The 11,523-nt window shown below is 35.5% G+C and overlaps 1 protein-coding gene across 2 annotated transcripts; it reads left to right on the top strand.

Annotated features, from left to right (window-relative positions):
- The first annotated feature begins 3,163 nt into the window (after positions 1–3,163).
- Positions 3,164–11,134, top strand: LOC107913347 (branched-chain amino acid aminotransferase 2, chloroplastic). 2 transcript variants are annotated; one of them, XM_016841903.2, is made up of 10 exons: positions 3,164–3,431; positions 3,513–3,607; positions 6,481–6,658; positions 7,037–7,213; positions 7,301–7,432; positions 8,187–8,285; positions 8,422–8,538; positions 9,210–9,305; positions 10,183–10,295; positions 10,759–11,134. In XM_016841903.2, exons 1-10 carry the CDS (start codon positions 3,279–3,281, stop codon positions 10,874–10,876), a joined length of 1,278 nt encoding a protein of 425 aa, XP_016697392.1. In that variant the 5' UTR covers positions 3,164–3,278; the 3' UTR covers positions 10,877–11,134. The 2 variants fall into 2 exon arrangements, with proteins under 2 accessions (XP_016697392.1, XP_016697393.1); XM_016841904.2 differs by having other exon boundaries at positions 3,165–3,431; positions 6,484–6,658.
- The last annotated feature ends 389 nt before the right edge of the window (positions 11,135–11,523 follow it).

Raw genomic sequence — 11,523 nt, 5'->3', positions numbered from 1 at the left:
AAATAACAATTTGGATGCTCTAGACACACTACGATGGATAGGGTTAGGTAACCTCTAATCTTACACTTTATTGAATATGAATATGTATTATTTAAATCCACTTTAGTTCTTGTACTTTTTTTCTACTTTGGTACCTGAACTTGGCAACTAGATTCATTTTGGTCTTAAACTTGAAGAATATAAAAGTTTGATGACATGACACTCTGAGACTACACTACATCATCAATTGAAAATTACAAAAATCATATAAATTTTTAGCCTTAATATTTTTGTCAAATCCTTCCAAATTTCAGATTGACTTTTTGATAGCCAGACCTTGAATAGGTTTTTTTAAATCTACCTCTTTTATAATTATTATATGATATTTATTATGTATTTTATATATAAAAATAAATATATAGTCTTAATCAAATAACAAATTTTAATTGTTTGGTTTAATATTTTAGATTTATTTGTAAAATTAACTTGTGAAGACTTAACTAACTAACTAGTAAGTGGCAATCTTCAATTATTTTTATTTTTCTATCGAATAAACTAAAAATATAATGATAATTAAATTAATTTCTTATTGTAATTTTTATGTTTAAAAATTTGATTGTTTTTTTGCAATTAATATGTAATCTGAAAAACAAATTAGGAAAAAGTAATTTTTTATTATAAAAAGGTATAATATAATTTTTGGCTTTTAAACTTGGGAATTAAATCCATTTTAGTCTCTTAATTTAGATTTTGTCAAGATTTAATAATATGACCGTGTTCTTGGAACATGATTAGATTAGTTGGTCGGACCGATTGGACTGATAATCAACTGATATATTGGTCCATAAAAAGGGGCTGAATCGATTGAATATAAAATTGCTTGAAATCGATAAAAAAACTAGGATAAAAACCCATAGTTGAACAAAATGAACTAGTTTACTATATTTTTAAAAATTTTATGAATTTTTAATTAATTAATTATTGTTGGTCTAGCAGTTGAACCGATCAAATCGATTGAATCGAGAACCAATAGTATGAACTATTTGACCACTTGTCAGTTATTAGAACACTGCATGTGTCACTTTAAAATTGTATCAAATCATTACCTAAAAATTTATATAACTTTTTTAACTTTTAATTGATGATATAATACAATCTTAAAATATCATATCATCAAAATTTTATATTTATCAAATTTAGAGACAAAAATAAATATAGTTATCAAATTCGGATACCAAAATAGATAAATATATATATATACAAACTAAAGTCCATGGCTAAAAACTATATTATCAGTAAGAAAATTATTGGCAACTTAAATATTGTACCTGCAGCACATGTATGTGGACCTTTGTACTTTTTTATCTCCCACAACCCTGTCCTTTTCCTTAACGAGGCGACGATTTTCCATGAACATGTGCCGTCTTGCACCGCACACTTCGCCTCAAACTTATCAGATTTTGATTTAACGACGTGGTAATTAACGTCGTTTTTGATGCTATGCTATTTCAAAGCACCAATAAAACTATCCTTATTGGTAAACTGATTACCAACTTCAAGTTCACCGAAATCTACCCCCTGAACTTGTACAATTGCGCAACCGGTGTGGTAGATCTGGAAACTCTAACGCATCATCCGCTGACAGATCGACATTATGCATGTGGGCTAGAGGTGAGTATGCTCTGAATCGTGGATTTTCTTCATCATTTGAACTCCTTTCACCATCTTCACCTTCTGTTGGAATAGGCTCCGGTTCAGAAAATAATCCCACCTCTGCACCATCCGGCCTGGGCTCTCGAGGTGGATCCACATCGGAGTCATCTTCTAACCCACAATCATCTGCAGCGTATGACGTCCCCTCACCGGTTGATGTCGTAGGTAGTACGTCATCCCTTCTTCTAGGCATTTGATAACGACCCCAATTGGATGTAGATTGTCATCCACTAGAACTTGATACAGTTCCCCAGTACGTATTTCCAGCGTCAAACGTCGAGCCACAGACGTACATGTCCCATCCACCGACAGAGTGTCTTGCGGGGGATGTGCATTCGACACCGCTACCGAACATGGGCTGTTCCGTATTTTGTAACCCGCTAACCGAGTGTCGGCCATGGGTCGTGTATACATCTCGAACACCGGACGGAAGTACATCAGTTGACGACGTAAATTGTACATATAACTCAATATAAGTTGCTTCGCTAGCAAGATGAGTCAGCATCATTGCCTCCAAGCTACGAGCACCTTTTATGTCGAACGAGTCATATGTCACCGGATCAACACAAGAACAAAATCGATACGTGATTGACATAACTTTCATCGGCGTCGTTCCGAATATTTTGCGCCTAATTCTTTTACGAAGTTCTGTCAAATTTATGTTCTGGTTATGACAGTAGCACCGTATTCTCCGACAAAAAAACAACACCATTCTCGGTGTGGCAAACCTCACTATCGTAGTAAATAACAGCACTAATACGTTCACTCATTTTGAAAATCTAAATTTCTTAGCCTCTCTAAAATGTTTTTGCTATGACTTATGCATTCTAAGAACATTTTCTGCCTAATTTATAGCCTCAGCCCAAACTTGCTACTGTAGCAAAATCGCGTCCACGAGGGCGCGATTTTATACTATTTGCTCAGAAACGTCAAAAGAAAATTATTTCTTACATGACCAACTGTAGCGAAATCGTGTCCACGAGGGCACGATTTCACAATTTCTTATCAAATAGCATCCTGGTAGAAGCGATTTTATACTATTTGCTCAGAAACGTCAAAAAAAATATTTCTTACATGACCAACTGTAGCGAAATCGCGTCCACGAGGGCACGATTTCACAATTTCTTCTCAAATAGCATCCTGGTAGAAGCGATTTTATACTATTTGACCAGAAACGTTAACTCGGAATAATTTATTCTAAGACCCCTAAACCCTAAAAAGCCTGCACCCTAAACCCTAAAAGCCAGAAAACCCAAACGTGAAATCAACGTCAAAATCGCGTCCCTGGGAACGCGCTACGTGTGACATCGCGCTGACGTGGACGCGATTTCCCAGAAAATAGACCATTCTGATAAATAATCAAAAAATCGACCCATTTCAGTAAATTTTTTAAAAAAAGGGTTTTTTTTTGATAAATTAACCAAAAAAAATAGGTGGGCCCTTTTATAATAAAGGGAACGGGGTCATGGAGAGGGGGCAGGGGATTTCCATCCTTAGCGGTTTAGGTTAAATATTGGTCACGTCAGCTAACAAATACAGATTTACAAAAGAAACTGCCATTTTGTAGACCAAAGGGAGGGGGGGAGATGCAGAGCAACGCCGTCCTAGCTACTCTCCAGCCTAATTACAACATTCTTAGCCCTTCACGGTTTTACTCCTCTTCCGCCTCCGCCGCCGCCACATTTCTTCCTGTTTTCTACCCTCAACGCACGCGCTTCTCTGCGCCGCAATATCTCAAGGTAATCTCACTTTTCCCCTCGCGTTTTTGACTGTTTTTTTTCTTTCTTATTTGCTAAATTGCTTATGCGTTTATTTTGCAGTTAGATAAGCAAGTTTTAGCTTCTGCTTCCGGTCGCTATGTTCATGAAGTTAAGTCTCCTTTTAAGAATGCTGCTGTTTTATCCGATTCTTACAGGTGCGTACTTTTTGTTTTTCTTTTTTAACGCTAAGATTAAAAAATTTCAAATTATATGGCTAAACCGCATTAGATTTGTGCAGTGCATTGTTCCTTTTTCCAATTAAGCTCCCTTCTTTTAGCGTCTCCCCCCCCCCTTTTTGTCAATCAAAGAACTATTTTTTTTAAAGTTTTAATTTTTCTATCAATTGAAAGATAGGAGAGCAAAAAAGAAAAGCAAATAGCTTATAGCAATTTTCTTCTTCTTCTTATTCTTTTCTTCTAATGGCAATCTTTTTCATTTTTTTATTAAATAGGAAGTAAATAGCAAAAGCACCAATAAAATACTAAAGTTAGTATTGTGATGGGCACAAGGTGCACTCTGGTTCTAGGAATCTTATATTGCTTTAGGCGCCAAAAAAAGGGGGCTAGCTTAAGCTTAAGCGAGTAATCGTGATATATATGAGTTTTTGTATTCGAGTGTGTAAATAGCTAAGACATATATTAAACTCTAAAAGTGTAGTCTAGTTCATCTGTCAATATGTATGATTTCGTTATTGTCCATGTCTATAGTTCAATACTCAAATATTGAGAAGTATACAGTTTGATACTATCCCTTTCTCACAAGTAAAGGTACATCTAATGAAAAAAGTGCAAACAAAAGTAATTAAAGTGAAATTCAATCAGGTGGCCTCTATTTTTATGCCTAAAACTTTACAAAAATGCATGCCTAGACACACTGGTATGTGCCTAATCAAATGGATCTTGTCTTCAAGGGTCTAAGGTGCTTTTTTTGTTGGTCTAGGGTGCGGGTGCACCTAGGCACATGCCTCGACAATACTGATTCTTGCTTTTGTTAAAAAGCTAAAAAAAGAAAAGCATGTAAATAAAATAGTTTTAGACTTCATTTTAGCACGCTTTTGCATGACCAAAGAAGATAATGTTTAGGTGCATATGGAAAATGCTTTTGAAAAAAAATTTAAATTTATCTGTAGCTAAACATATGACTGCTTCTGTAAGATTAATTTAATTATTTATTGTTGGGCTAATAAAATTTGTATTTCGCACCATTTGCTGATGGCGTTTCCTTTTATAGCAGCAGAGTAGACTGCTTGCAAATGGACCTTGATGCTAAATAGTTACTAATGCAATCATCATCTAGTATTTTGGAAATTTATATAACAAGAGAAGCCACAAGAAATGCTAAAAATTTTGGAAGTTCAATTTATTTTTTAGTATTAAAGAAATGGGTTATTGGTTCCTTTTTATCCTAAGTCTCTCCTCGAGAGATCAAGAAAATAACTCAACAAAGTGTAGATACTCGTTTTTGGTTATTAACGCTTTTGTCAATAGTACTGTTAGAAAATATGATTCTTAGGTTTGCTCCATTGCTGGGATGTCTTGGAGAGAATGGGTTGGAGGCTCAAATACGGATTATGGATACTGTTAAGAATTCTACTTCTTAACCTTTCTCTAGAGTATTTTCTCCCTCTACTCGATCAAGCTGTGCACCTGCACTTAAGTTTGCAAGTAGCACTGTCCTTGCCAAAATGAGTTACATGAGTGTAACTTCTATGAAACTAATCTTCCATCTTCGTAACTTCTTTCCCGTTACTCACACAAGTAACATGAACGAGATTTTACTCACTCTCATTACCCATACACGTTCTTTTAAATTAACCCACATCTCTCCCACATCCTATAAAATATGCTAGTTGTTCATGATTGTTTTTTTGGGATAACTACTTTGGAAAGACTAAAAATGTAAAATCTAAAGTTTCATTGGGGATCTTTTGGCAAACTTTAGCTCTCTAAACTTCTCTTTGCTACTTTCTTTCTACAATCTTAATAACCATCGTAGGTCTCATCTTTCTCAGCCCCTTATGGCTTCCATGACTAACCCCAAAGTTTGCTTCGACCTAGTGGAGTCTCCAAGTTCTTTTGTTAAGGTGAGGAGACATTACAATCTAGCAAAACAAGTTGTTGTAGAGAGATGGCAAAGAAGTAGATTGGAGCAGGCTCAAGAAAACAACTGCGGTGGTCGGTTGTGGTGATGGATGCAATAAGGGGCTTAGAAAGATGGGACCTACCGTGGGTATTATAATTGTAGGGAGGATTTTAGAAAACTAAAATTCGCCAAAAGATCAGAAGTCCCCTGATGAAACTTTGGATCTTCCATTTATAGTTTTTCCAGAATAGTTATCCTAAAGAATGATTATGAAACAAGTGGCATACTTGATAGGATGTGGGAGAGATGTGGGTTAATTCACAACAATGTGTTATAAATTATGGGTAGTGAGAGTGAATGAAAACACAACAATGTGTTATAAATTATGGGTAATGAGAGTGAATGAAAACACGTTCATGTTACTTGTATAAGTAATGGGACAGAAGTTACGAAGATAGTGGATATAATGGTAGTTTCGTGGAAGTTACACTCATCTAACTCATTTTGGCAAGGAGAGTGCTCCTTGCAAACTTAAGTGCAAGTGCACAGTTTGATCAACGAGTCGAGGGAGAGAAAAAAAACTTGTACTCTAGATAAAGGTGAAGAAGTAGAACTCTTAGCCTCCAAGCCATGTTCTCTAAGACATCTCAATAGGGGAGCAAACCTAAAAATCCTGCCAACCTTCTTAAGCTTAGCTCTACAGTCTTTTCAACATAGAGTGATTCTGTGAGGAATGATATTTCCTAGCACTACTATTGTTAGAAGTGTTAATAATAAAAAACGAGTATCTACACAAAGAACATTTTTGTTCACTAATTTTCTTGAAATTTCCTCTGCCTATAGGTATCATCTAATAATTTTGTTAAATTTCATCTGTTACTCTGCTTATATCTACCCTACATGGCAGTTATTTGTTCTGTGCCTTGACTAAGTGTGTTGAATGCAGTAGTGAGGCATCCGAACTAGCTGATATAGAGTGGGACAATCTTGGATTTGGGTTACTTCCTACTGATTATATGTATATGATGAAATGTTCTCAAGGTGGAAACTTCTCTAAAGGTGAATTACAACGGTTTGGGAATATTGAATTAAATCCCTCAGCTGGGGTCTTAAATTATGGGCAGGTCAGATTTCTTAATTTTCATGCCTGAATTTTATCTGCGGCTTTCTCTTAGATTTCATTCTTCTACATTGCCAATCAGGACATACGGTTATGTGACAATTTCTGTGCTTTATTTGTGTGTCTATTCTTATTTGCAGATGCTTACAAATTAAGTTAGTTTATAAATTGTTGTTATATAAAATGACCTCCTTCACCTCTCCTCTGAAAAAAGCAAAAGGAAGAAAGAGTTCATCCTGCCTTCAATGTCCTCTAAGATAATTTTCGCTTCAGACCCCATTTTTATCTGGAAAACTTATGTTTAAATTTGTCTTTAAGCATTGTGATATAGCAGTTCTCTTTTATTTCTCTCTGAACATCATTTTTTGGTTTGTGTCTATAGGGATTATTTGAAGGTCTGAAAGCCTATAGAAAAGAAGACGGTAATATTCTTCTTTTTCGCCCTGAGGAGAATGCTCTTCGAATGAGGCAGGGTGCAGAGAGGATGTGCATGCCAGCACCTACTGTTGACCAGTTTGTGGAAGCTGTAAAGGAAACCGTCCTGGCAAACAAACGTTGGGTAACTAATATCCCTGATCTGAAGCATGTCCAGTTTAGCAATTTGATTTACATGTTTTTGAGTAGATTGTTAAATTTCTCATTACAGGTTCCCCCACCAGGTAAAGGGTCCTTGTATATCAGGCCATTGCTCATGGGAAGTGGAGCTGTACTTGGTCTTGCACCTGCTCCTGAGTACACCTTCCTTATTTATGTCTCACCTGTTGGAAACTATTTTAAGGTTTGCTATCTTCCTTGCTTGATTTTTAGTTATGCATAAGATTAAATCAGATTTCCATTTCTTTGGCCAAGCAGGGACAAAGCCAGAAGATTACTTTAGAGGGGGTCAGAGATGAATCATAAATTATTGGGGGGCCAAAATGCAATTTTGCCATCATACTAACATGTAATTTCATAAAAATTTAAGGGACTAAATTTAAGAGAGAATGTTAGTTCTATAATTTGTTTAGAGTTCTTATTTATATAACCATGAAAGGCTTAAAGTTCAATCTTTATAGGTAACCTTGGAGGAAAATATGAGCATGACTTTGTATGCAAAATAACTTATCTTGAAAGTATTATGTAACACATTTGAATCGAAAAATGAACTGCTGCTTTATGTGGAATGTTTTCCCACATGTGGAGACCCTTGTTGAGCCAGAGACTGGTTTGTGATTAAGTTTCTTAATTTTGCATGCCAATATTTTAGAAAGGTTTCGTTGGTTTATGTTTATAACTTCCATAAATTAGTACTTGATGAAGATGGTTTGTGTTTTGATCCTTATGAGAAACAACCATTTGTTATTGTGCTAAGTCTAAAAGCCTTCTACCTTCTACCATTTTCTTTCTCAAATGAAGGCTGATAATATTAAGCTATTAGTTTCTTTAGCCAAACATTTGCATTATGTTTACTCTTTGGTATTTTTCTTGTTTTAATAGTTTTGGCATACCATTGTATGGTGTATTCATTCACCATAATTTATATATGATTCCAGGAAGGTGTTGCTCCAATAAATTTAATTGTGGAGCATGAATTGCATCGTGCCACTCCTGGTGGCACTGGGGGTGTTAAAACCATTGGGAATTATGCTGCGGTAAGCTAGCTTTCTGGTGCTTGGGAATCCATTACCATGTTGTTTGCCTTTGGCAGTTGAAATGCTTTTGACAGTGAAACAATTGAACTCATTAAATTTTCTACAAGTTAATGCCGTCTCTTAATGTCATATGCAGGTTCTGAAGGCACAATCTGCTGCAAAGGCCAAAGGATATTCTGATGTTCTCTATCTTGATTGTGTTCACAAAAAGTATTTGGAGGAAGTTTCTTCTTGCAACATTTTCGTGGTGAAGGTATTATGTTCAATTGTCGTAGTTAATATTTTATAACCATGCTTTGTTACATCACTCATTTTATAATATATAGATGCATTAAACAGCAATCTATGTTTTAGCTGGATATTGCCCCTACCTTTCTGCATTCTCCCACTCTTAGAAAACCTTGTTCCATTTGTTCAACAAGTATGTGTGTTCATATTGAAACTTCATAACCATGCTTTATCAGTGGGCCATTCTGTTACCATGATCTCCTTGCTGAATGTTTGCGTAATGTACTATAATAACAAAAGAGTCCCATCTTTGTAGTCTTTCATTGACACTCAACTAAGAATTGGGGTTGCCATATTGTCTCGACCTTGGCTAAATGACTCTTGCTTATTCACTACAGCCAGTTGTTGTAGATGCTAAGAATTCATCTTTGTTAAATTTAGTATCTCTGAATACTTGCATAGTTTGATCAAATAAAATGATTAGTTTTAAATGATCTGTTGAAGGGTATTTTGTTTAATCTATTTACGGTAAAATAGTTGCGGTTTAAATGATCTGTTGAAGGATTTAATCTCAGAGTTAATTAAGGCTTGTTTTTTATTTTTCTGTACTCAATGGTGGTTGATGAGTTCAAACATATTGAGATAGTGCTGTTGACACTAAAGCTTCCTTTTTTAACTTAATATTTGTGTTTTCAGGGTAATGTCATCTCAACTCCTGCAATAAAGGGAACAATCTTACCTGGCATCACAAGAAAGAGTATAATTGATGTTGCTCGAAGCCAAGGGTTCCAGGTACTTGTTCTGCAGTTTGGAAGATTGTTGACAAATTAATTGTGTTAAAAGTAATACCATGTATATCCAGGGATGCATGTAATTGGATTTGCACGCACTTTACCTGACATTGAAGGGTTTGTCTCCTAATTATTAGAGTTTCAAGTTATTACTATCGCAGGATAAAGTTGGCATTATAGAATCTTTATTCTTTGATAATGGAGGGCAACTGAAGTTCTTTTCATTATTTTTCCTGGAGTCCTTGCATTGCCTTCTATGGACTTGTTGATGAAAAAATGGATTTATACATAATATGCACATTGAAATCATATTCTTTGTTGATTGGTATAGAAGTTCCTAGACATTAATGATTCAGGAATCAAAATACGGAAAGACTTTCTACAGGATCCCTATGGCTCAAAATTCAGCTGTTTGATCATGGAGAATGTGTATTATTTGGTTTCTACAGCATGTGGATGCTGTTGTGTTAATGTGAATAATAGTTTTGGTGTTTCTTGTCTAATGTTTTTTCTTATGGAGTGTTTCAAAGTGGTTACCATCCTTTTCTTTCTGTTCTTTGTCGCTTAGAATCCCTTTTTAGAGGTAAAGGCTTGCAAATCTTAGAAAGAGAACAGGGAAAAGAAAACTGCCTATTTTCCTTGATTATAAAGTTTCTTCACCTGTCTATATCTTCTGAATTCGTTGGTAGGCATTCTTCAATACTTGATGCAGCCATTTCTTTTCTCTGCTTTTTTATGCATGGTCTCTCCTGATTTAGTTAGTAAAATTTTTCAATTTTTCTATTGTATGACATCCTAATAGTAGCTCATTTGAATCACCGAGTGTCTGAGGGAGCTCTTAGGATCACTTCCTAATTCTAATTCTGCTGATGATGCAGGTTGAGGAGCGTTTTGTGCCAGTAGATGAATTGCTTGATGCTGACGAAGTGTTTTGCACAGGGACAGCAGTAGTAGTGTCGCCTGTTGGCAGCATTACATACAAGGGTAAAAGGTAAATTCCATGTGCAATTGAGTAAATGTCTTTTTCTTTAGTTAGTAATTTGCTTCTTCATGTTCTGTTTACAGTCTTAAATTTTTACTTGTCTCGATATCATTGTTGGAGACAAAGATGGAGATGGTAGGCATATAGTGTTTCATTAGTTACTTCTTTTTTCATGTCTATAGAACTTAAACTTCCCAATTGTATGGAAAATTAGGAGTCCACAGTTGAGCTTACCTTTTAGATGAACATTGAGTACAGGAAAATGTCATTTTTGTTTACAAATTTTTCACTCTATTTCTATGATTGTAAACTTTATTTAATAGTAAGTGATTGAAGCCATAGGTAACATTATATTGATAAAGCAAGACTGCTATTTTACTTGCATTTTCCCTAAACGCTGAAGTAGGTTGTCCATTTCGCATTCAGTGGTGGAAGAAATCAAATTTGATGTAAAGATTTTCAAAACGTGCAGGGTACCGTATGGCGTAGATGGTTTTGGGGCTGTTGCACAACAGCTCTACTCTGTGCTTACCAGACTACAGATGGGTCTTATAGACGACAAGATGAACTGGACTGTTGAGTTGAGTTGAGTTGAGTTGAGATGAGGGATACTGTAAGTCTCAGTCTGGTTTGCATGTTTTAACTCCACCTGAGACATGGCCTGCATTGGTTAAAATGTTTGTTTTCTCCCTTTAGTAATGTGTAGATATAGTTTTAATATTTATGTTGGTCAGGATTTCCTTAGTTTTTGTCTTGGAACTTATCAAGTTAGTGAGATTTCAATTGTTGGCCATAGAGACGGTCTTTGTTTTAAAGCAGAGCATAAAAAATAAAAGTTGGCCTGAAAAGCAACCAATCCAATTTGCTTGTTTGATTTGCTGAAAATTTACATGTAAATGTAGTGGAAGGATTGGAATTTACTTGAAAATGCCACAATAGATGGGCCCTGGAATTCATAAGGTGGTGTGTTTCCCACTTAATAGATGAACGCGGAGGTGGTCGGGTGAAGTCCAGCCCCCTATTACGTGATTGAGTGTGTTCAATCCTTTTTCGACAAAGTGCTTCCTTCCTTTTCCCTTCATGTGATGTGTCTAAAAGAAATTGGTGAAGAATTTTCCAGCATTTGCATTTAAGTTACTTTCGTGGATTGGCATTCATACTCTTTTCCCAAGCCTTCTTTGAGTTGTATATTTCTGACCATACCATTCTATTTGTTGATATAAGCTGAAACCCAGCG

Source organism: Gossypium hirsutum, chromosome D11 (assembly GCF_007990345.1).
Source record: "Gossypium hirsutum isolate 1008001.06 chromosome D11, Gossypium_hirsutum_v2.1, whole genome shotgun sequence".
Classification (NCBI taxonomy): domain Eukaryota; kingdom Viridiplantae; phylum Streptophyta; class Magnoliopsida; order Malvales; family Malvaceae; genus Gossypium; species Gossypium hirsutum.
The sequence above is the reverse complement of the archived record's forward strand: the minus strand, read 5'-3'. Positions and strand labels throughout refer to the sequence as shown.